The following is a 25,683-nucleotide window of genomic DNA, read 5'->3' as shown; positions in this document are numbered from 1 at the left end:
GGCCTGACGGATATTTTAGTGTTCAAGGACATTTCAAGCACTGCCATTTCACCAGTCAGCCTCTAAAGCAAACCAGATGTTTCATGTTTGATTCTCTGGGCTGAAGTATTTGATTCCCCTGTTGTTGTACAGGAAGTAGCCTAAGGTGAGGCGGCTCCACGAGCTTGTGGAAAATACTTGGTATTACAGCGGACAACGGCATCGCGCTTTTTCAGCTGCGCGCACCCATATGCTCCTCGTTACCGTTTGTTTTGCTTGTTGATTCATCTGGCTTTTGGCGAAGCTCGTTCCAGTTAACGGCTTCTCCGTGTGCTATGGGGCCAACCACGTGTCCTTCGAGAACGTGAGATTTTTGCTTGCGGATGTTTGCCAATCTGACCGAAACTGTTAGGCACCAGTTTTAAACCTTGAACTCGGAATACTCGGCGTATTTTAGCCAGCCGGTGGCGATTTAGGAGAGAGACAGCCAGGACTTGAAACAGGTCACGCAGCAAGCTCTTCCGAGAGCAAGCCGTTTTAGAGCGTTTTTCCGAAAGAAACCTCTTAGTGTACCGATCATAACATCCAAAGTCAACAAGCAGCAAGGATATCATGTCTTGAAGGTGAATTATGTTTGAAGTAAAAGAACACTGTCTAAGGCTTAAAGAGCTTTGAACTTCACCGAGCCCAATGTAAACAGTCTACACCTTTTTCTGGCTCGACGACATCTATTATTCATGTGACCAGTTCATTCCGTCCATCCTGTCTTAGTGTTTCATGTCTGAATTTTAAACTAAAATCATTTCATTTTGACGGTATAATATTTCAGCCCTTTTTCTTTAACTGATTGTAAATGTGGGAGTATTTGTTTTTTCACAGTTACTGTTACAATAACAGTACTGCCAGACTATATGTCTTGATTTTTAAATTATTAAAGAAAATATGGTTTGTTAATATACCTTCTTATTGGTATTTTCTGATAAAATCTGAAAACAAACGGTGATATCCACATCTGACATCACACTTTATCAGGGTGTTGTTATTATTCTAATGAGTCATCTCTGATCCTGAATATTTTTGGCTTCTTTCTTGATCTTTCACATTTTTTATTCTGAAGATTCATAACATGATATAAAATCCAACATTTTTATTTTTCGTGGTTTTGACGCAATAATCATTGATATGTTGTTATTAAACTGAAGTCCCTTGTACCAGTATAAAACTATATAGTAAAAATTAATACATAATAGTTAAAAAAAATTTTTTTTTTCTGAAACTCTGTATTTTCTTGTGTCTGTATTGCAATGGATTACTCCTGTCAGTCAGGTCCTTTCCAAAATCGCTATGCCCTTAACCAAGATTTTGGATATTGTAATATCCTTTGAACATTTATTGTGGTAAATTAGATATTGTTGGGCGGCATGGTGGTGCAGTGGGTAGCACTGTTACCTCACAGCAAGAAAGTCCTGGTTTCCTCTGGGTGCTCTGGCATCCTCCCACAGTCCAAAGACATTTAGGTAGGTTAATTGGAGACTCTAAATTGGCCATAGGTATGTGTGTGTGAGTGAATGGTAAGTGAATGGTGTGTGTGCCCTGCGATAGATTGGCGGCCTGTCCAGGGTGTATTCCTGCCTCTTGCCCAATGCACACTGGGATAGGCTCCAGTACCCCCCATGACCCTGCCCAGGATAAGCAGGTATAGATAATGGATGGATGGATTGATATTGTTTAATTAAAATGTAAGTTTTTCTTTCTTTATTGAAAAATGAAATCTCTTACAGGTTATGGAGGAAACAAAGACCCAGATTGCCTGGCCTTCGAAATTGAAGATTGGTGCCAAGTCTAAAAAAGGTAAATGTTGGTTTCCCTCTTTCAAGTAAAAAATTGTTGTGCACATGTATATATGTGTGTGCATGTGTGTGTGTCTCTGTGCGTGCGTACATGCATGTGTGTGTGTGTGTGTGAGCGCGCGTGTATGTGCATGTCTGCATGTGTGTGTGTGTGTGTGTGTGAGGGCATGTATATGCATGTCTGCATGTGTGTGTGTGTGTGTGTGTGTGGGTGCACATGCATATTTTTGTGTTTAGTATTTTGTTCTGGAGATTAGCATCGGACACAGTAGTTATACTCTGTCTGTGATACTGACACCAGTAGCGTGGGATGTAATTCATTAAGCTAAAGTTTACGAAAAAGTAAAACTCACTCCGAACATGCATTTCCGATTCATTAATTTCAATAAAAGAATATATAGCACTTTTGCGAGCTGTGCTTAAAGTAATTAGTTTGGCATCAGTCGTGAGGAAGGCTGTGCGCTGGATCTAATTTCCTCTCTTCAGCGCATCACGTGCTGAGCCTGCAGAGCTTTCTTCTGAATTGTTATTAGATAATGAGACGTCGTAGCAAACTTCCTCTTGGGCCTAGCGTCATGTTGCTCCTCTCACTCTACTTGTCCCGAAGCGTTAGCTTTGGTGTGCTGCTACATTAGCCCTCCAGTGTAAGCATGCTAAGTGTTAGCTTTGGTGTGCCGCTACGGTAGCCCTACAGTGTACGCATGCTAAGCATTAGCTTTGGTGTGCTGCTACGGTAGCCCTATTGTGTAAGCATGCGTAGCGTTAGCTTTGGTGTGCCGCTACGGTAGCCCTACAGTGTGAGCATGTTAAGCATTAGCTTTGGTGTGCTGCTACATTAGCCCTCCAGTGTAAGCGTGCTAAGTGTTAGCTTTGCTGTGCTGCTATGTTTGCCCTCCAGTGTGAGCATGTTAAGAGTTAGCTTTGGTGTGCTGCTACGTTAGCCCACCAGTGTAAGCATGCTATGTGTTAGTTTTGCTGTGCTGCTAAGTTAGCCCTCCTGTGCTAGCATTTAAATTAGACACGAAAAGCGGTGACTTCCCTGCGTCACTGCTTTGTACCCTTCCCATCTAAACACTGACATGGCTACTGCAGATTCATAATTAATTTTTCTGGGCTGTTGCAGTCCTGGGAGATATGAATGAAAATTTCCCATCTGAGGACACTAAGCAGTGTCTTATCTGTAGACCGGTCTTATCTCAGTCTGAAGCAATGTTTGGAGTCTTGCATTTATTGTGCATTTCTCAAATGGGTCATTAGAGGGCGCTAACATACCTCGTCGGCTCAGAAATGACAGCCTGGACTTTTCAGTTGATGTTTCCTGACAGAACTGGTGTTCCAATCTGTAAAAAAAAATAAAAATAAAAAAAGCAAACAAGAGGAGGTCAGGAGTTTACATAAAATTGTGCAGATCCATTTCAAAATCCAGTCTGACCTTAGTGCCCAAGTTCATTTGCAATGCTGTTTGCAATCATTTGTCTTGAGGTTAAAGGTTAGCTGAATTCTGGCGCGAACGTTGTGTCTGTTGGCAAGCAGCTCTAAGGCTTGCTTAACTTAAAAAAAATCCCCCAGTGGAATAATGTTAAGCAATCCTGTGATGTTGTGTTATGACTGCATACACAAATTATTCCTGATTTTTACAGAAAGGAAACACATGCATGTCTGTGGTATACAGCCGCCAGCACACACAGACGTGCACAGCTGTTCTGGTTCAGGGGAGTGGCCGTTAACTGGCTGTCTGTCTGTCTGTCTGTAGTCTACTGTTGATGCCCATATTGGAGCTTTCTCAGGGTTATTCTGAGGTCAGTTGTAAGTGTAACCAAAGCTTATTGACTGAAGATTCAGCTTCCAGGTTGAAATTAAGACTATGCTTCCTTGGAATAATTCCTAATAAATTGACCATCTTGATAACCATTTTTTTTAGTGTCTTTTAGAATTACAAAATCCTTACGTTCTAGACCATAAATCCTGTGCTTCGTAGGATGATGATACTGTGAGAGCTAATATGAGCAATGTGTGTGGCATTAGTTATGCTTGTCAACTAGATTATCAACGTTTGCCATGTGAAAAAGCACTTTGCTAGCTGGCACGTTTCCATGCTTTTGTCAGTCCTTAGGCTACTGTAGTCGGTGCCATACTACAGATCTGTACTTTGAAAGGAGTAGAAGTAGACTGGAGCACTGGCTGGGCAATGAAGTCTTTATTCTTGCTGAGAGAGAGGGAGAGAGAGAGAGAGAGAGAGAAACAGGACTGAGAAAGGGAGTGAGTGAGTGAGTGAGAGAAATAAAGAAAGAGGGAGAGGGAGAGAGTGAGTGAGATACATAGAGAGAAGGAGAGAGAAAGAGAATGAGTGAGATAGAGAGAGAGAAGGAGAGGGAGGAAGAGGGAAAGAGAGTGAGAGATAGAGAGAGAGAAGGAGAGGGAGGAAGAGGGAGAGAGAGTGAGAGATAGAGAGAGGGAGGAAGAGGGAAAGAGAGTGAGAGATAGAGAGAGAGAAGGAGAGGGAAAAACAGCATCCAGCTGTTCCGCTGTTACAGTCTAATCTCACACAGCCTCTGGGCTGCCGTGTGCTGCCGTTGCCATGGAAACTAAACACAGAGCGAGGCAGGTGTGTGTGGAGTGTGTGGGGGAGTGGTGTGGAGTGTGTGTGGGAGAGCGTAGTGGGTGTGTGTGGGGTGTGTGGGGGAGTGGGGCGCGTGTGTGTGGGAGAGTGAGGCGTGTGTGTGCAGAGTACGTGTGTGGGAGCATAGCCGGTGTGTGGTGGAGTGGGGCGCGTGTGTGTGGAGTGTGTGTGGGAGAGCATAGTGGGTGTGTGTGGGGTGTGAGAGTGAGGGTGAGTGTGTGAGGTGTGTGGGGAGAAGCGGTGTGGAGAAGAGTGGGGAGTGGGAGGTGGGGGGGAGTGGGAGTGCGGTGGGGGAGCATAGCGGTTTGGTGGGAGCAGGGTTATTTGGAGTGTGGGGAGAGGATGGGTGTATTTGAGTGTGTGGAGAGGATGGGGTGTTTGGAGGTGTGTGGGGGAGCATAGGGGTGTGTGTGGAGTGTGTGGGGAGATGGGCGCGTGTGTGTCGGAGTGTGTGGGGAGCATAGCGGGTTGTGTGGAGTGTGGGAGGGTGGGGGTGTTGTGCGGAGTGTGGAGGGGAGCATGCGGGTGTGTTGGAGTGCGTGGGAGAGGATGGGGTGTATTTGGAGTGTGTGGAGTGTGTTGGGGGAGCATAGCGGGTGTGTGTGGAGTGTGTGTGGGAGAGTGGGGCGTGTGTGTGCGGAGTGTGTGTGGGGGAGCATAGCGGGTGTGTGTGGAGAGCGTAGCGGGTGGTGTGGGGGGCGTAGCGGGTGTGTGTGGGGGAGCATAGCGGGTGTGTGTGGGAAAGCTTGGCGCGTGTGTCTGAGTGCGTGGGAGAGGAGGGGGGCGGGACCCCGGAGTTCGCATTGGGGCCCATGACTTCCTGCCTGCTGACTCCCGGAGGACTCCAGCGGCCTGGCTGTGTTACCGCGGCCTCTGGTCCTTAACGAGGAGCCGCTCATTAACACCAGACCTGTGAGAACAGTCACCAGCCTGGAAATGGCCTCAGTTCCTCAGGGACACCCTGCTTCCTTATGAAGCCACAGGGAAAGATCACAGTCTGTGCATCACACAGCTGTAGAGGAGGCTTGTCTGTAAGTGTTGAATAGAATTGGGCTCTACAGGAGTGCACATGTAGAATGTCACCTGGCTCTTTGAGCTTCGCAGAGCCAACATGGCGTCATAGTAGAGGGTCTGGTTAACTCTTGTTAACTCAGTTAATCGGATAATTTATCCTTGTAAACAGGAATTATAGTTTCAGATCAGAACAGGATGAAAGAATCCTGTTCCTTGTATGAACTAGGTAAGTTATTATTCTTTTTCTAATACACACACACACACACACATATATAGCCTATATAATGTTGGTAGAAAGGATGCTTCATTATATGATTTTACATGTACAATATTTGTTCTTTGAGGGGATAAAATAAGAAAAATATTAATGTAAGACATCATGCCTCCCTGCTCTTTAGACTGTGTCCAATTGTTATTCATTTTATTCACAGATAACATTTAAATAAAAGCAGAAACATTCATTTAGCTGTTAGCTAGAATTAGCTATTAATGATTATAGCATTGTTAATGGCTGTTTGCTCGCATTGCTGAAAATGCCCTTTGTATCTCAATGCCCTGGTTTCCCCTTTGGAATTACACGTGGAACTGTATCAAATTCATAAGCCTACATAAACGTACTCTTATTTCACATCAAACTGGCACTTTATTTCAATAGCGCTGCTAGCATTGCATTTATATCGCTGCTAGGATTCCATTTATATTGCTGCTGGCATTGCATTTAAATTGCAATATCAGCTACACTGTTGTCCAGTTTTGTATAGATTTTGCTCATTGCATTATAGCAAGCCAGACACCGTGGATATATCATGGAGTCTCTCTATTCACATATTTCACTGAATCCAGTAACCTGCTAATTTCCAAGGGATTCACTGTCTGCCAAGCTTCAGCATTTTGCCAGCAGTCCACAGAACGTCCATCGCTGGAGTTCAGCACCCCAAAGGCCACCCCAGGGATGATTTGATTGATCTGATTTAAATTCATAAAGGGGATCAACAACGTGAACCACAAGAGATTCTTCAGGTTGAGTTCTGTTAGTAGGGCAGGTATCGGAGTCCAGTCCTGGAGAGCTGCAATGTCTGCAGGTTTTCAGCGTGTTTCAGTACTAGTGATAACTTTAAGTCATTGATTGGCTCTAGAAACCACACACCTTGTTCTCAAGGTCTTAATTGGCTGCTGATTGAAAGGAAATCACAAATACCTGCTGACACAGCGCCCCCTCCAGGACTGGACTGTGACATTCCTGATTTAGGCCATGCTTCTGACTCCAGCGCCTCGCTTTTAGTTGTTCCCGGGGGCATCCCTGTCAGGGTGATACCCCCATTGTGGGTTGGCATAGGAGTATCTCTGGTTATTTTCCAATTTGATACTGTAGATCAGTGTGCTAGCTGGAGCAGAAGCCTTGCTTCAGAATAAACACATTTAAACATTGCATTGCACGTTAATTTGTGTTGGTTTTTTCAATTGATTTTTGTTGTTGTTTTTTTTTTTTGTTTACCTTCACTATTTTAATCATTTGTATCACTTGAATTTTGAATTTGAATCTTTGAGTTTGACTTTTGATTTGTATCATCTGTATTTGAATTTGACTTTTGATTAGGAAGTATTTGAATCAGTTCTGGGCCTGAATACGGAAGAATGGGACCGTATTGTTGCTTACCAAACAAGCACTGGATTGTGTTTCAGTTCGACTTAGCCCATGTAGAACAGTGAGTCTTATCCAGACGGGAAACCAATTAAATGAAGAGTTTACATTAGTTTGGTGAACGCCAGTGCACGTATACTTTTACCAGACAAGCTGTGGCCACAGGGAGGAATCTGACCTCAGGAAGTACCCAGCTATTCTCCTCTAACACACAAGTCCTTAAGTTCTCCTGCAGCATATGAGTCACAGCGGTCTTAATGGTGTCCCCTATAAAATAAAACCCTGTCTCTAATTTATATGGGTTCTGTGTGTTTCCCAAAGAGTCGCGTGTGTACCCCTACCCCTCTGACGTACCCCAGCCGAGCGTGACCACACGTGGCTCCCAAAAATGCGAAGCATGCGGTGGAAAAACAGCGGTTTCCTGCCTTGCGCAGAGTGTGGCCAGTGTATGACACACAACTGGATTAGTTCGGGCTACAATGAATATTTTTGTCCTCATAATGATGAAGGTTCTTCTGATTGGCTCGCTGCGCTCTGAAGCTGTGTCAGGAGCACAGTAAATCCTCTCTCTGTGCTCGTGTGAGACGCCTCAGAGCTTTTCCCAAAGTCATTACGGGACCGTAAACAGTAAACAGTTCTGGTTATTGCTTTGTAGTTCTGGTCCCGGATACGTCTTAGAAACGGACGATTTTTGCTCCACAAAATCATTCAACTGTGAAAGCTATTAATCATCAGAGTGAATGGCACAAAATGTTTTAAAAAATCAGTGCTGTGCCAATGGTTCTGCCAAGTGTAATTAGAAACGGATTTTTATTTGCATATCATGCAGGACTCTTAACTGCTTTGGTACAATGGTGCCATCAACACTAAATTATGCTCTTTTTAACAAATACTTTTTTCCTTTCTTCAGAACTGCTTATACTTGAGGCTTATGCTAAATTATAAAAGTTTTTTAATGATGCGACCAACATGACGACTAACTAGTGAGTTAGTCAGACAGCTTGCTTGCCTGCTATTGAGTATGTATACAACTAGTATGCAGCTTATATTCTCAGTAGTAAGCAAGTAAACCGTTTCAGACGTGGCCTGGGTCAAGAAGTGATAGTGAGGGCCCTCTACTGGTAGCCTACCGCCATCAGGACACAGGCCCCTCAACAGCCCGGTTTGGAAGGTTTCCAGACACACAACTGGGGTCTCCAGACACCTCTACTTTCCTGTTTCCATCGGAGGCCTCTTGTTTTAGTGCAGTTTCGGCGTGTTTGGACTTCCAGGCCTTCGCCACGCTCGCCGATGTGACCGCGTAGTCCCTCACCACCACACGACCGCAGCATCAGAGCAGGCATGTCACTGCTTCTTAATCCGAAAAGTTCATTTTCGCTTTTTATTTACCGTCGGAATTATTTTACCCTAGCCTCAAGAGTAAAAGAATACTAATATTTTTCATAACCCGAAGTCGTCTTTGACTCGATTAGCAGTCTGAGCGTGGGCGTTTGTAATGTTTTATTAAAGGAGGCCAGCGGCAGTTTGTTTTTTCTGAAGCGGAGCACGAGGTGAATACCTGAGTCACCCCGTAATCCCAGACGCGTGAAAACGGTCCTGATCAGCTCCACGAGCGGGGGGACGTGCCCCTCCGTCCCCGAGCTGTTCTTTATGGAGCTGTTTTCAGTCGGACCGTTCGCCACGTGAAACGCACCTTCCGTTCACTACTGAGTCTGTTCACCGTGCGAAACGCGCCTTCCGTTCACTACTGAGTCCGCTCACCGTACGGAACGCACCTTCCGTTCACTACTGAGTCCGTTCACCGTACGAAACGCACCTTCCGTTCACTACTGAGTCCGTTCACCGTGCGAAACGCACCTTCCGTTCACTACTGAGTCCGTTCACCGTGCGAAACGCACCTTTCATTCACTGTTGTGTCCGTTCACCGTGTGAAACGCACCTTCCGTTCACTACTGAGTCCGTTCACCGTGCGAAACGCGCCTTCTGTTCACTGTTGAGTTTCATGTCCACTACGGGGCACAACTGTAGAGGACATCAACCTTCAAAGAAGCAAAGCGCTGAATAGTTATTGCGGATAATTCTAGTTCTGAAGCTTCTCTAGTCTTTAGTTAATATTTCCCTCAATTGCTTTGCAAGGCCTGCTTGCTTATACCATTCCTGTCCAAAACTATTGTTTTGCTGTTTTTAAATAAACATCTGCAATAATGTATAGAGTATTGATGTGGTGGAGGAAGTATGATTATGTACTGTAGCTATGAATTACTGGAATTTAAGAATTTATTTAAAATAAAGATTTCACTTTTTCCACTATTTCTTCCCAGTTTGTCTTTTCAGGTTCCGTAGAGCCATCAAGACATTTTAAAACTCTTTCTTTTCACCCGCGAGATCAGTATGTTGAAATTTATTTTAGAACTTCCGAAATTCTAAAAAGTTTGTTTTGGACTTTTGTCCTAACCAGCTCTTTAAAGAGTCAGCGAATAATCGTGAATAAGCCGTTGTTAAATTTCACAGGAACAGAGATATTTTTAAAGCTTGCAGCCGATTAATTTGAAAGTGAGCTCCTGGCTGTCTGGAACTCTTAGGGGTGTGTCTTTATTGTTGCTAGGTCTGTATAAACAGGTGCTCTGTTCCGACAGCCGAAGGTGTTGCCTCTGCAGCGCATTAATAAAGTCTGGCAAGTCTGTCAAGTACCAGATGAAATAACAGGAAACTGGAGGCTATTAAAAGCAGCGTGTAACTCCAGGCTCAACATTACGTAATCCTTCACAGGGAAGGATGAGTCTGCTTTGATTATCTTGAGATTTGCTGCGACGGAGTGCACGGCAAGTTCAGTTTTGTTTTTGACGTGGACGCGCCGTAGACACACTCACAGAAGACACATGCTTTTCGCTGACTCATTTTAGTCTGACATCATGGGAAAGATCACGATGTTTGGAAAGCAAGATTTACTCAGGAAGTGTGCTGTAGTTTTATATGAATGATAACTACTTTTGATGCTTTCCACCTATTTGCAATATGCTGCAGTGTATTTCCTTTTCTGGTATCCTGTTAACAGAGGGGTTAGCTATTGTGAAGTGCTGGATGCCCGTTTGTAAATGGTGTAGGCCAAAATTAATATTTATTGGATTGATTGATTAATGTCTGGATTGATTTATTTATTGATGAATGTACTGATTCATTGATTGTTTAATTTACTGATTGGTTTATTGGTTAATGTACTGATTTATTGATTGTTTAATACACTGATTGATTAATTGGTTAATGTACTTATTGATTGATTGATTGATTGATTGGTTAATGTATGGGTTGATTGATCGATCAGTTGATTGATTGGTTAATGTACTAATCGATTGATTGATTGATTGAGTGATTGATTGATAGAGAATAGCTGAAAAATCACAGGCAGCGTCACTCACTAGTTGCCGGCTCCTGTCTGAATGGTGAGCTGTAATCCTGGGAATGGAGAATGGCCCTGATGGTGAGATGTAATCCTGGGAATGGAGAATGGCCCTGATGGTGATGCTCTCTCTTTCAGATCCACACATCAAAGTCTGCGGAAAGAAGGAGAGAGTGAAGGAGGCCAAAGAGAAGATCATGTCTGTCCTCGATGCAAAAGTGAGTGAAAGATCTGCCTGCCTGTGTGTGTGTGTGTGTGTGTGTGTGTGTGTGTCCCCGTGTGTCTTTGTGTGGGTGTGTCTGTGTGCCTGTGTGTCTGTCTGTGTGTGCGTGTGTGTGTGTGTGGGTGTGTGTTTGTGTGTATGTGTGTGTGTCCGTGTGTCTGTGTGGGTGTCTGTCTGTCTGTCTGTGTGTGTGTGCGTGAGTGTGTGTTTGTGTGTGTGTCCGTGTGTCTGTGTGTGTGTCTGTCTGTCTGTCTGTGTGTGTGGGCGTGAGTGTGTGTTTGGCATACACAACAGTAACTGATATTTCTCAGTTGGTTCCAGCTCATTTAGGGCTTAATGGGGATATGATGGCAGAAAGCAGTAGGATTTCTGTCTCTCAGAAGTGAGGGTGAAGAGTGAGGTCTCACAGCCACTGATCCTCCAGATGGAAGTCCATAGACAAGGGGTCTGCTGGCTTGGATCCTGAGGCCCAAATGGTTCCAGGTTTTTTTCCATCTTAAAATCGACAACCAATGAGTAACCAACTACTTTAATCGGTAAATTAAGTCATGAGTAACAGCGACAGCCAGCAGATATTGCGGCTCTCTGGGATCAGGGCTGCAGACCCTGCAGTGTGTGAAATGAGCCTGTGGTACCTGGAAGGTCCTGTTCCAGGTGCACGGTCCTCCTGTGAGAGGTCCTATTCCAGGTACAGGGTCCTCCTGAGAGAGGTCCTGTTCCAGGTACATGATCCTCCTGAGCTCTTCCCCATCCACTTCCTTAGCTACACTGCACTCACATGCGCCCCTTGTGGTGCTTTTGCCCATTCTCCCTGGGGCTCAAAGATAAATTTTTTTGATCTGATTGGATGTCTCCTACACAGTGATCTTTTTAAGTCCTCTAGCCTGTGCAGTTTTTCCTTATCATTTCTTGGGTGTTTTATGAGTATTACTTTTGAATCTCAGCCCGGAGTTATGACCGGCTGGAATTGTGAAATGATTACTGTTGTTGAGGTTCCAGAGAGAAAATCCCTGAAAAAATACCATTGTTGGCAGTCAGTGGTATGGGACACATACCTTAAAGTACTACATATATAAGGGCATCGGTCTCTCTTCACAAGGTGATGCTCATGTCAGCATCACTTTTTTGTGTGGAGAAAGGCTGAAAAGGTTTCAAGGTTCAAATTTTCTGCATTGTTTCTTTCTTTCTTTTTCTGCACTGTATGATTCATTGTATGTATGTATGTATGTATCATGTATTGTAAAGCTTCTTTGAGACCATGAAAAGCGCTATATAAAATAAATGTATTATTATTATTATTATGACCGAGCAACTGCTGTCTCCCCCACAGGGCAGCCGCGTCACGCTGAAGATGGACGTGTCCCACACAGAGCACTCCCACGTCATCGGGAAAGGAGGCAACAACATCAAGAGGGTGATGGAAGAAACAGGCTGCCACATCCACTTCCCCGACTCCAACCGCAACAACCAGGCGGAGAAGAGCAACCAGGCATGTCCGCGTCTGTCGCCGCCCATCACCGTCCCTCACTGCCCTTCACCCCCCCTCACTGCCCCTCACCGCCCCCTCACCGCCCCTCACTGCCCCCATGACGATCTAGCTTTGGGGTAAATCAAGGAAAACGAAGACCAATGAAGAGGCTGTGATCTAATGCCATGATAGTCAACATGTCGATTTATTAGACCTTCATTTGACATTTGTGCACTTAGGATTGAAGATGGTATTCAGGCAAAAAAAAAAAAATGTTCAACATAGAAAAGATGTGGAAATTGATTCACTCAAAATTGGTTAATTTTGTTCAATGACATTGAAGAGCTTTGTTGTAACTGAGTAGAACTTGATTTTGATTTTTTTTTTCTTACTTGGTTTCAATTTATTAATTCAGTCATTAAATAGGATTGTGAGACCAGTAGTTAAAACCATATTTTACAGACAGACAGACAGACAGACAGACAGACAGACAGACAGACAGACAGACAGACAGACAGACAGACAGACAGACAGACAGACAGACAGACAGACAGACAGACAGACAGACCGACCGACCGACCGACCGACCGACCGACAGACAGATAGATAGATGCAATGGCAACCAACAAGTGTCAGCAGCAGCAGCAGCAGCAGCAGTTGTGACACATCAGTGGGTGAGGAGTGTCATCACTGTGGCCGAATTCAGTCAATATTCGTCTTTAACTTTGACTGGTAATTAAATTGAAGTGCTTGTTATTTTCCCACAAGCTGTCTGGGGAGTTCAGGGCTCACCAGAAGACCTGGGTAAACTGTGTTTGTGCAAAAGAAAAGCTGCCAGTGTCTTAATGGGTGATGGTAATGAGTATTGCTGATTAAATCTGGCCTGTGGTGCTTCCTGTAGGTGTTGACTGATGTGTTTCTCCCAGGTGTCCATCGCAGGCCAACCAGCTGGGGTGGAGACAGCCAGAGTTAAAATCAGGGTAATAAACCTATTTTACGCACCTCCGTCTTTTATGCTATTCCTGAATGAAAAACACCTGTTCACCTGTACTTACAGAACTGGAACACAGCTGTCCTAATACTACAACTATACTAAAACTCACCTGTACTAAAACTACAACTATACTAAAACTCACCTGTACTAAAACTACAACTATACTAAACACACCTGTACTAATACTCTACTGAAGAATTTTATTTCACACCAAACACCTACACTACAAACTGACCCTGACGAGGAACACACCTGCTTGCATCACAAACACCTGACCCGAACTTTGCATACTTGTGCACATACATGCCGAGGTCCATCTTGGAAATGACAAGTTTAAAACCAGTGAGGATGCACAGCTTGTATGTTGTGACGGCGGGTGTGTTTGTTTATTTTATCAGCACGCCCTGTGCAGCGCGTGCTTACGTGAGCGCCTCGGTAATCCCGCGCCTCTGTTTCCATGGCAACGCGCTGAGTGTTCGCGGAAGAGCGTGCCCCCGCGCGCTCGGTGTTTAGTCTGCCGCGGCTGGCGGCTAATGGCGGCCTTTGATGTTCGCGGCAGTTTTTGTGGAGGAGGTGTGATGTGGGATCTGGAGTCCGCTGTTCGTTGCGGCTTGATGTGGAACACGTGTTGGCGATCAGAGAGACCAATTTCAGCTACGCGAGTTCGGCGGTCCCTGTTTTCCTGTTTTTTTTCGACGGGCGCGTCCGTTCCAGTCCCGCCTGTCAGTCCCTTCCAGACGGCCCTCTTTGCATCTCACGGGAACGGTGACACCTGGCTCTCTCTCTCTCTCTCTCTCTCGGGACTGTGGAAAACTTTCTGATTCTCACCATCCAGGCACGTAACAGAGCTAATATGTGCGCTGGCTTTTCAGCAACAAAAAAATAAATGAACGCGAAACAGACGTGGTTTTTGGCTCTGTTTTTCCTAAATAGACTCTGACAGCCGTATTGGCAGCCTGGCGTTCCTGAGCACAGAAGTATGGCACGGACCAGAGGGCTTCTCTTGACTTATGGCCTGCCTCAGTCATGCCTCAGTAGGATCTGTACCTGACCACTCAGTCCAACCCCCATCAACAGGATACCTCAAACAACAGGTCCAGCGCTCAGTCCAACAGCCAGACCTTCACTCCACCAGACTAGCGTCCAACACAAGCAGAAGCCTCACGCCAGACTAGCTCCAACCCAACAAAAGCCACCGCCCACCAGATCCAGGCTCGCTAGACCCAACAGAGCCAGCACCAGACTAGCTCCAACCCAACAGGGCCTACACCAGACCAGCCAACAGAGCCTACACTAGACCAGTTCCAACCCAGCAGAGCCTGCATCAGACTGGTTCCAACCCAACAGAGCCTACACTACACCAGACCATGTGTAATATTTTTGAAAAGTTCTTTTCAACTCTGGCAGGAAGATCTGTTTTGAATGGATGGGGCAAGTGAATGTATCCATTGAATACTGATAGAGTAGATCATGTAGCTGGGTAGCATGAAATGGAGTTCAGAGAGAGCACTTGTGCATGAGCTGATAGCTTCTGTAACAGCATGGATGCAGATTGCCCCTGTAGGGGCTGATGAAGATGAAAATTGAGATGAACATGGAAGTTCCGCGTTGCTCGCGGCAACGTTCAGGCTGTTAGCAGCACTTAGCATGTCTCCCAAGTGGGCCCCCGCCCAGTCAAACGGCCAACGGCACTGAGTCGCTCAGAATATTTTCCTTTTTCCAGTAAGATAAAATGCGTGTGCTTTCTCTGGTGAACTCTGTACTGACTATTACTGGACATCAGTGCTGTTTTTCACCCTCAGCTCAGGTTAGGTGTACTTTTAATTAATTAGGTCTGCCTTCTAATTGGAGAAGATCCCATTCCTGGGAATAGAAGACGTTGTGATGTAGGACGGGCCTTGCTCATGGTTCTCTTACTTGGAGTAAATAAGAAAACATTTCTCTTCTCAATGTCTCTGAATTGAGCTGAAGCTGATGTGTTGGTCTGATGCTGAAGGGGTATTAAGTTAGGCGAACACACAGGATATGTAGATAGCAGAACTGATAGCTGCTTGTGCGTTGGACCTACGCTCTCTATTTTTAGCCCAATCTTCCTGCCTTAGACCAGGTTTCCTGGACTCAGTTCAGTTAAGCGTGAGAGAAACTGCTTTTCTGGTTTTCATCTGGAAAAGTATTCCATTGTGATATTTCTACAGGAGAATATAATGCCATTTTTCCTCTTTTTTCCTCCACGCACAAAAGTAATGCTTGGAGACATAATCTTAATGCAGTTTCGTTGAACATATGCTAGTGATCATGGCTGCATTTTTTCGGTCGCTGTAATTTATACAGTTTACCGTTCTCTGGCGGCCGGTGAGGCTAGGCCGCGGTGCCAGGAGGCCGGGGCCCAGGGTCTGCGTGCGTGCTTCTGCAGAGAAAGAGAGCGTGTTCTCCGCGCGCTTTCATTTCCTCACCTCCACAGAGGGCGTTTATCTGACCGCGTTTGTGTCCATCAGTGCCGTTTCGGTCTCGATCAGCCCTGTTTGAGTCACTTCGAAGGGTTTGTCTCAGTGCTCTTCTCTCGGCTGCGATGGCTCTCCAGGCCTCGTATTCACGAAGGTCTCTGATCTGGGGTGGGTTCAGCCTGTTAGCTCATAATGGATTAAGTTAGAAAATGAACTGGGGAGAACTGACCCTAGGTTAGCACTTCTTACGCTGAGACACATGATGAATATGTGCTTGGGTCTCTAATGTTTCCCCCCCACCCCACCCTGGCTGATATTCTCTTTTCTGTAGACCAGGTTTAAGTACGTGGTGTTCCAGGGGGTGTGTGTGTAGTGTTTAAATTAATATTAAATGAGTCTCTATGGGTTAGAATAGTACAGTGTGGATGCAGTAGATGGGTCTAAAGCTCATGTGTATTTTAACTGCATTAGACATTTAGTCTTTAGAAGTCTAGACGCTGGTCGCTGGTCATATTTGAAAGCATTTCTGCTGTCAACAGGAAGAAAACATTTCAAATAGTTATTTAACCACGGTCTGCTCTTTTTCCTGAGCACAACTGCTATTAATTCGTATGCTTATTTATTTATTTATTTATTCAAAAGAAACGCCCCATTGACACTGATATCTCTGCTTTAAGAAGGACATGGCAAGTGATTTTTGCCCCCCTTTTGTGGTTGACTTGGAACACAATTCAAAATACTTTCCAAATAAATACAGTAAAGGCCAAAAATATTTTTAAAAGGTAGAAAAGAACATGTGCAATACGCTCATACAAACACGCAATTTAAATACACGCATTTGAGATGCTGCCCCCCTCTGATGCGGACCCTTTCCCCCCCCCCGCAGGAGCTCCTCCCCCTGGTGCTGACGTTCGAGCTCCCGCCGATGGTCCAGCCGGACCCGGGCTCCCCCGCGGTGCAGCACATCTCCCAGACCTACGGCATCTCCGTGTCCTTCAAGCTGCGGTCCCGCCTGTACCGCACCACAGTTACGGTCAGGGGCTCGCAGGACAACGCCGCCGCGGTCAAGGTACCCCCAACCCCACCATCTCCCCAACCCACCCACCCCCCGCTGCGTTAGCATCTAAACTGTCCTAACCCTAACCCCCCCAACCCCCAACCCACCCACCCCCCGCGGTAGCATCTAAAACCGTCTACACCCTCAACCCCCCCACCCCCACCACCCCAACCCCATAACCACTGCGTTTACGCTTTAAACTGCAGTCCTAACCCTAACCCCCAACCCCACCACCCCCTGCTGCGTTAGCATCTAAACCGCGGTCCTGACCCTAACCCTGTGACTGTAGCGGCGTTCTGGCTAAAACTTTCAGCCCATCTGGCGCAATGTGACCGCTTGATGTTTCCCCATTTTAATTGGCTCAGTAATTCCCCCCCCCCCCCGTCTCTCCACCCCATTAGATAAAATGGCTGCCGTTCATCACCCAGGTACATTGGTGGCAGTTGAGGACAGCTTCCCCCTCCTTTGACTTTTAAAGTGCTTTGAAATTGCTGTGTAAATGTAGTCCCTTGTTATTATTATTTTTCTTTTTATTATTATGATTATTATTGTTATTATAGAGCACTCTGTCCATGTGGACGAGTCCTTATCTGGCCTCTGCTGTGGTTGAGGATTTGGCCTGTGGATTATTTTGGAACAGCAGTCCTAACTGCTGTTGACAGAGAGGGGGGCGGGGGTTGGAAGGAGTGGGCCAGTGGTTTTGGAGAGCGTGTGTGCCTGCATTTCTGTGGTGTTCGGTTTTTTATTAATAATGCGGTCGCTATAGGACAAAGGGAGGAATCCTACTCTGAAAATGTTGGAAATAACAGAAAGACAGAACAGAAAAAGATGTGTGTGCTCATGGGCTGTGTATGTGTGTGTGTGTGTGTGTGTTTCAGGGCTTTTTATGGTGGCAAACCATGTACAGGACCAATTGGTCGAATTTTTAGGCCGTAGATCTGACCAGAAGCTATAATTTATCCAGAAGAAATCGTTACTGAAGTACAGTTGATCAAAAGTACTTTGGAAATTTTACTAATAAAAGACCTCACCTTGCTGAATCCAGTCAAGGATACTCCCCACTCTCGATCCAACGTTGGCTGCTGCCGCCTGTGTTTTGGTTGTGAGAAAACATTTCCGTTGTTGTTTTCTTATGAAATGCAGCATGTTTCTGGTATTGTCGTTGTGTTTTCGATTTTTCAGTTGCTTCGCAATTTTGCAGTTGCAGTTGAAATGGGTGAATTCAGGATTGGCTTTCATTATCTATGTTATTCTTCCTGCAGATGAATAGAATTTAACTTTTTTTGGGCCGTTTGTGTGCTCCCCGTCCCGTTTGCAGACGGGGACCGCGCTGCTGCTGGAGCACCTGACGGGGGGCCTGGGCGGGGCTGTTTCGGTGAGCACCCACCTGGACATCGCGCCCCAGCACCACCTCTTCCTGATGGGCCGCAACGGCGGCAACGTGCGGCACGTCACCCAGAGCACCGGCGCCCAGCTGCACTTCCCCGACCCCAGCAGCCCGCACAAGAAGTCCGCCGTCTACCTCCAGGGCTCGGTGGAGTCCGTCTGCCTGGCACGCCAGCATCTCATGGTGAGGATCTCTCGTTCAGCACGTCTACTGGAAAATCAGGAAAGTCAGGAAAGTTGTTGCTTTTTTTTGACAGTTGTCTAAATTTTGTATGACTTGAAAAATCTAAATTAGGTCCAGCTTTCTGAGTTATAAAGCCCTTTATTTAAACCCTTTTGAGGAGCAGGTTTTTTTGGAATGTTTTTCTTTTTTTCTAAGCTGGTGTTCTAGAACTCCACTGCGTTCAGTTGCCAGCAGTGACTGTGACATCAGCATGAGAATGTTCAGTTAAGAACATTCTAAACACATGTTTGTGATCTCACACTCCTCCTAACCCAGGTAGCAAAAATTATTAAAAAAATATTTTTATATGAATTATTCCTTTAATTTTCCTCCCTCCATCCTCACTTAAGCTTTCATAGACCCGCAGGCCAGAGGGCCCTGTCTGCTTTGCCTTGCTCTGAGTCTTTTTGCCTTGCTCTGAGTCTTTTAGCCTTGCTCTGAGTCTTTTTGCCTCAGCTGAAGGTTCCCCCAGAGGGGCACTCTCCAAAGGAGGGTTGCATCAGCCTGCAGTGCAAATAGAGCTGAAACAGGGATCATTATGGTGCAGCAGTGCTGGGTATGCACAGCAGCCTGCTGGCGTTGAGCGCGCTGTACATGCTTAAGCTGTATTGGCACTGTTCTATTTTTAACAGCCGTCCAAAATAAAGAGTTAAAAATTTAAAAGTGTGTGTGTGTGTGCGCGTGTATGTGTGTGTGTGCTGTGTGTGTGTGTGTGTGTGTTTGTGTGTGTGTGTGCCCGTGCTTGTTTGTTTGTCAGGGCTTTCTTCCCCTGGTCCTGATGTTTGACATTAAGGAGGACATGGAGGTGGAGCCGCAGTGCCTGACTGGTCTGATGGAGCGGCTGGACGTCTTCGTCAGCATCAAGGCCAAGGTCAAACAGCCCAGCAAGGTACAGGCCCCGCCCAACAACATCCATACCCAACCGAACCCGAGCCGTCAGTCATCCCTCAACCAATCACAGCTTACTGTGTGAGCACCAGGCCCCACCCACCAACATCAATGCCCAACCCGAGCCGTCAGTCATCCCCCAGCCAATCACAGCTTACTGTGTGAGCAGCAGTCTCCGCCCACCAACATCCATCCCCAACCCGAGCCATCAGTCATCCCCCAGCCAATCACAGCTTCCTGTGTGAGCACCAGGCCCAGTCCCCCAGCCCTCTCCCTCCCTGCACCTGGCCCAATCACAGACACAGGCCACTATGAGTGGCTTCCCTCTCCCCCTATCTGAGGTACCTGAGGGCATGAGGTACGCCGGGTCCATTTCCCTGCTGTCTGTCTGTTCGCTGCTCTTTCTTCCTGATCTATAACATCAGACCAGATAAAGATTTTCGTCCCTGGTGGGTTGTGAGTTGTTTGAGTCAGTGATGTTCTGGCTAGCTTAGCCGGGTGCTTAAGTACCTCCTAATGAGCTGTGTTGTGGATGAGGTGCTAATTAGCGTTAGCGCTCTGGGGATTGGTGCTTTCTATGCAGGGAGCTGTTAGATTATGTCCTCTCTCTCTCTCTCTCTCTCTCTCTCTCTCTCTCTCTCTCTCTCTCTCTCTCTCTCTCTCTCTCCACTTGCCTCAGAGGATGGCATTTCAACTGTAGCCTCCTCTCTGTTCTCAGAAACAGAGAGCAATGGCTAATGCTCTAGGGCCCTGTTCCTCAACTCACGGCCCTCGAGGTCCAAGAACTGCTGGTTTTCCACCCTCCCTTTACCTGGGAGTCAGGTGTGAATAGAGTCTGGCCAATCAGTAGCACTGATTGCTTCGTTAATTACCAAGGAGGAAACAAATCTGGGGCTGGATTTGGATTTGAGGTCCAGATTTGAGTGTCCATGCTCTGGAGAGAGCATGTGCAGTACACATAATAACTGTACAAGGCTGGGATTCAGTCTACATTTGTTCTTAACTTTGACTAAGGATTGAAGCCATAGAATTTTTATTTTATTTGACCACAGACACAGATTGATGATTTTGGGCATTCACTAAAATTAGCTTGCCAAACTGAGTTTGTGAAGGAAATTTGTAATGCTTGCGTTTACTTTGAAGTCAAGTTAAGGACTAAGGCTGATTGAATTCAGGCAAAGGCCCAGGATGAGGAATTCCTCCATGTGTGCTTTTCACAGACATACACAAATGCTCAGTTATCATTTTTCTGTATTTAACAGCACATACATTTTCCAGTACTAGCCTTCAAAAAAATTTTTTTACCAAATTTCAAAGCATAGTATTTACATTCCGCATATATACAGCTGAACGAGACACAGCGGTGAAGAACAGGCCAAGAAATGGTTCTTCGCCGCAAATAAATGCTTTTATGATTTACTTTGCTGTAAATATGTATTCCTTTTACAGCGATTTTCATTCTCCGGTGATAATATATTGTTTGTGACACCCAGTCGCTATGGATTTACTGTTCCCACAACCCAGACGGTCGGGAGAGATCTCCAACTGGCCCGGCTGTCTGGGAACAGCACTTACTGTAGCAGCAATGGGCGCCCTGTCTTAGCTTATGTTTCAAAGCCAGTTTGAAACACTTTCTTCTTTGAGTTGATGTGATTGACTTGGTTTTTTCAATGGTGCTTTGTACAGGAAGTTGTTTTGGGGAAAAGCATTGTGTCAAAGAAATAAGTAGCCGTGTAAATGTGTGTGAGTGGGTTAGCAAGAGCCCGCTGTCTGTTCCCCGTTCACTTCCTGTGGGTCAGCAAGAGCCCACTGTCTGTTCCCCGCTCACTTCCTGTGGGTCAGCAAGAGCCCGCTGTCTGTTCTGCGCTGACTTCCTGTGGGTTAGCGGGATCCTGCTGTCTGTTCCCCACTCACTTCCTGTGGGTCAGCAAGAGCCCGCTGTCTGTTCCCCGTTCACTTCCTGTGGGTCAGCAAGAGCCCGCTGTCTGTTCCCCGCTCACTTCCTGTGAGTCAGCAAAAGCCCGCTGTCTGTTCCGCGCTGACTTCCTGTGGGTCAGCAAGAGCCCGCTGTCTGTTCTGCGCTGACTTCCTGTGGGTTAGCGGGATCCTGCTGTCTGTTCCGCGCTGACTTCCTGTCCCGTTCTCCTCGGTGAGCCAGACGGTGATCGTGAAGAGCGTGGAGAGGAACGCCATGAACATGTACGAAGCCCGGAAGGTTCTGCTGGGCCTGGAGCACAGCGGGGTGCCCGTACCCCAAAACAGCAGCCCGCCCCCCCTGGCCTGCACTGCGGGACTGGACATCCTGGCCTCAGCCGGTCTGGGGCTCACCAGCCTGGGTAAGGGGGTACAGCAAGGGGGTGCCAGTCTGGGCAAGGGGGTACAGCTGGGACTAGTCTGGGTAGGGACAACTGTGCCGTCTGGTAGGGTACAGCATGCCAGTCTGGGTAAGGGGTACAGCTGGTGCCAGTCTGGATAAGGGGTAAGCGAGTGCAGTCGGGTAAGGGGGTACAGCTGGTGCCAGTCTGGGTAAGGGGGTACAGTGAGTGCCAGTCTGGGTAAGGGGGTACAGCGAGGGGGTGCCAGTCTGGGTAAGGGGGTACAGCAAGGGGGTGCCAGTCTGGATAAGGGGGTACAGTGTCAGCTGGTAAGGGGTACAGCGGTGCCAGTCTGGTAAGGGTACAGCGAGTGCAGTCGGGAAGGGTACGAAGGTGCCAGTCTGGATAAGGGTACCGTGGTGCAGTCTGGTCAGGTACAGCTGGACAAGTTGGTAGTACAGTGATCATTCTTGCATTCAATGCCTTTCTGACACACCACACTAACCATATTTATGAACAGAAAAGACAACTGTTGATTGAATCCAGGCATCGATTGTTTTCTGCATGTTAAAAACATGTGTTTTAGAAACTACTTGATAGATACACTCCTTCTTGTATTCCTAAAGAACATTTGTCATTTCCAGATCCAGGACATTGAAAAAACATAAAACAGACGCTGGAAAAATGTAGACTAATGTATGGCATAATTTACATGCCTCTTGTCCCACAGTACTTGGCAAGTGTACTGTTTTAATATTTATATTACAAAATTATGCCTGAAACCTCTAAATGTGCAGTTCATTCGTTTTTTACGTTGTTTTGACAGGGCAGCTGCATAACAAGACGATTATCATCCTTTCCATTTAATCACAATATATTTGATCTGATTGGTGCAGCAAGAATTTAATATGCATGGGCCTGCCAATCCGCTGTCCTGTAGACAAAATTAATTTCACAGCACTCAACTCCGGGGTCAGATAATTACACAAACCTTTAGACAACAATGAAATTCCTGCAGATTACCGACCATTTTAAAATATTCAAAACAAAATTAATCTTTCATATCATCATACGTTTTGGTTGAGTAACGTGTTGTGTTACAAATTCTCTGGGATCTGCATACGTGTTTTTAAATTTCACCAGTTTCTAGTTTCTCAAACTGATATTTCATCCAAGTCTTCTCTACCCTTGCAGCATCAAGAATGTCCTTTGACATAGTACGCCATTGTGAAGTGGCCTGGCCTTCATTTTTATAGTGGTTTAGAACTGGATAAACTGCATTGCTCATTTAGCATTGAACCTTGAGTATCCTGTGATTTTTCCAGTTAAAAGCTTTTTCCCCAAAATATGACATTCACAAGGGTTATGTCTTTCATCAGCCATTGGCTGTGTTACAAATGTTTTGAGCATCAAACATGCCCTCGTCAGCAGTGGCCCAGCCTGTATGTATTTGGATAAGCTTTGGCATTAAAATGCCATCCAACATAAAATATGCCCCCATAAAGCTAAACTATCACGGTCTGCCATCTGTGATGCTAAGCCGTGTAAAACCTGAAAATCTTGTGAAATTTAGACAGCAGCAAATATTTGAAGTTTTGAAAGCATCACTCCGTTTGCACATTCACTGAGAGGATTCATCAACAATGCGGCAGACCAGAATTCAATCAACATCCTCTTTAGAAATTTGACTTGCAAATAAATGCAAATTATTATTTTTGCTCCTTTACAGAACAAGTTAATTTTTGTGATCGCATTTATGAACACATTTTTTTTTAAAACACCAGATGTTGGCTGAATCCAGACGGAAAATAAAAATATCAGTTCCAAGTGTAAAAATTGTGGTAAAAGACATCTGTTGGTGTCACTAATTGGATATTTGAACACCATCTCAATGTAACAACCAATTAGCTCTTCGCAGGAAAAACTTGCATCGCAACACTGTGTGTGCTTTGTGTTGCTGGAGCTTCTCTAGTACAGAGCCTGTGCCATTGCTGCCTCTGTGTGTGAAAGTACTACAGTGTAAAAGGTGGCAGTAATGTGTTGCTGTAGTGTCGTTTTAATGAGAAACTGAAGGGCACAGTTTCATACAGTAGTCCAGTGGTTCTCGACCCTGGTCCTGCAGCAACGCCATGTGTGTTGGTTTTTATTCCAACCTGTTTCTTGTCTAATTAAGGCTGCTGAAAGAAGATTTTAACACAAGGCTGCATTTGGCTCATTTCCAACTCTTCATTTTCCGCAAATGATTTAATTTCAAAGACCAGGTGTCCACACTTTCAGATCTAAGGACTTTACCGCTTTACTAAATTAATCAATTAAAGAAGAAACGTCTTCCAAGGTATAATTTGCCAAGGCACATTACAAAAACTGAAAGCGTTATCTCTCTGAGAACTGATTGGACTGCTTAAACCTCCTTTGTCACATGAATATCTGTTTCTGACAAGATACGGTATTAATAGAAAAAATCATTCCTCATTAGGCATTCAGTGTGTCTAATTGAACAATTTATCAACTGAAAAAATGGACTGTTTTTTATGCTTCAGAAATTGCCCTACGCAAGAATTCCGTAAGACCAGGGTTGAGAAGCAGTGGGCTTAGTCTATAGTCTTAGTCTTAGGCTCGAGTCTACATCGTTACTCAAAAGGCAAATGTACTTCTCTAATATATAATTCAGAAAAATGTGGGTGGCTCAGTTTAATTCACTTTTAAAGTTAGCATTAGAGAGGTCTGTAGCAGGTTTATTTTAAATTACAGGATGAACATACTAATAAGATAAAGTTTCGCCCTCACCATGGCAGAGTGCCTGAGAGAGAGAGAGTGCTGTGTGTTCTGTTCAGACAATGCCTGTGGGGCTTGTATTACCTTGAAAAATGATGATGAATTAATGATGAAAATGATTTGTTTAAAAAAAAAACCGTCACGCATATTTGTCAGGTTTAAGATGATTGGTTGAAAGATGAGTTTTTATCAGCCGAGCTGTCGCGCTGCGTAGCGGTGTGTGTGTGATTAATAGATGCTTTATCTCATAAAGGCTGCAGACTGATGGATGTCTGGGTGTGTGAGACGTGTCGGTGATGTTTTCAGGCCTCGGTGCTCCCAGTGGGGGGGGCTCCTCTACCCCCAGCCTCCTCCTCACCCCCCTCAGAAGCTCAGCGAGCCCCCTGCAGCCCCCTGCGCCCAGCCCCGCCCCCCAACGCCACGCCCCGTCCAGCCCCGCCCTGTGGGCCGGCCCCCTCAGCACCCCGCCCAGCACTGCAGGTGAGAGGTGCACACACACGTATGCTCACACACACATACACACACACACTGATGTATGGATATACACACATACACGCACACACACACACACACACACACACATGCACACATACACTTCCACACACACACACACACACACACACACACACACTGATGTATGCACATACACACATACACGCACACACACACACACACACACATGCACACATACACTTCCACACACACACACACACACATGCGCACGCGCACACACACACACACACCCACACACACACACACACACATGCGCACGCGCACATACACACACACACACACCCACACACACACAGATAAAGAATGAGGTTCATATCTCTCTCTCTGCGGCTCCTCTCTCTCAGGCTTGTCATCCCAGCTGATGATGCACCCGGCCGCCCAGGCCACTCTGAGGACCCTCCTCCTGACGGGGGCCCAGGGCTACGCCCGCAGCGCCCCCTCCCCTCCCCCCGGCCTGGCCCCCATCGACACGCAGGCCAGCAGCCTGCCGGACTGCGGGAAAACAGCCCGCTCTCTCAACGGCCACATCAAAGTACGCAAGCCCTCCGTTTCACCTGCACACCCTGATCTGCTGCACCGCACGGGGCTCAGAGATGTGTGTGAGCATGCTAACCTCACACAGCACCTCTGCTGCACCTCACTGCGCTCAGAGATGCGTGTGAGCATGCTAACCTCACACAGCACCTCTGCTGCACCTCACTACGCTCAGAGGTGTGTGTGAGCATGCTAACCTCACACAGCACCTCTGCTGCACCGCACAGGGCTCAGAGATGTGTGTGAGCACGCTAACCTCACACAGCACTCATACTTATAGGCTGTTTAGCACTTATGTTAGCATTGGGTTTTTGTGTAGTGTTACTTGGTTAGTCTGTGGAATATAGGGGTGGTTTTATGT

At 46.1% G+C, this 25,683-nt stretch overlaps 1 protein-coding gene across 2 annotated transcripts in view; it reads left to right on the top strand.

Moving 5' to 3' along the window:
* Positions 1–25,683, top strand: part of LOC135244784 (protein bicaudal C homolog 1-like) — a 64,371-nt gene that overhangs the window by 26,956 nt on the left and 11,732 nt on the right. The window contains exons 1-11 of one of the 2 annotated variants that reach the window (XM_064317347.1): positions 231–602; positions 1,761–1,830; positions 10,641–10,720; positions 12,056–12,214; positions 13,120–13,173; positions 16,518–16,700; positions 18,007–18,258; positions 19,055–19,186; positions 21,344–21,521; positions 24,582–24,755; positions 25,133–25,320. In XM_064317347.1, the coding sequence (XP_064173417.1) occupies positions 1,764–1,830; positions 10,641–10,720; positions 12,056–12,214; positions 13,120–13,173; positions 16,518–16,700; positions 18,007–18,258; positions 19,055–19,186; positions 21,344–21,521; positions 24,582–24,755; positions 25,133–25,320 (1,467 nt within the window). In that variant the 5' untranslated portion in view covers positions 231–602; positions 1,761–1,763. Of the gene's footprint in view, positions 1–230; positions 603–1,760; positions 1,831–10,640; positions 10,721–12,055; positions 12,215–13,119; positions 13,174–16,517; positions 16,701–18,006; positions 18,259–19,054; positions 19,187–21,343; positions 21,522–24,581; positions 24,756–25,132; positions 25,321–25,683 lie in introns of those variants that run through there. The other variant, XM_064317345.1, reaches the window with a different exon arrangement.

Source organism: Anguilla rostrata, chromosome 18 (genome assembly GCF_018555375.3).
Source record: "Anguilla rostrata isolate EN2019 chromosome 18, ASM1855537v3, whole genome shotgun sequence".
NCBI lineage: Eukaryota > Metazoa > Chordata > Actinopteri > Anguilliformes > Anguillidae > Anguilla > Anguilla rostrata.
Note: the sequence above shows the minus strand (reverse complement) of the source record. Positions and strands in the feature narration are given on the sequence as shown.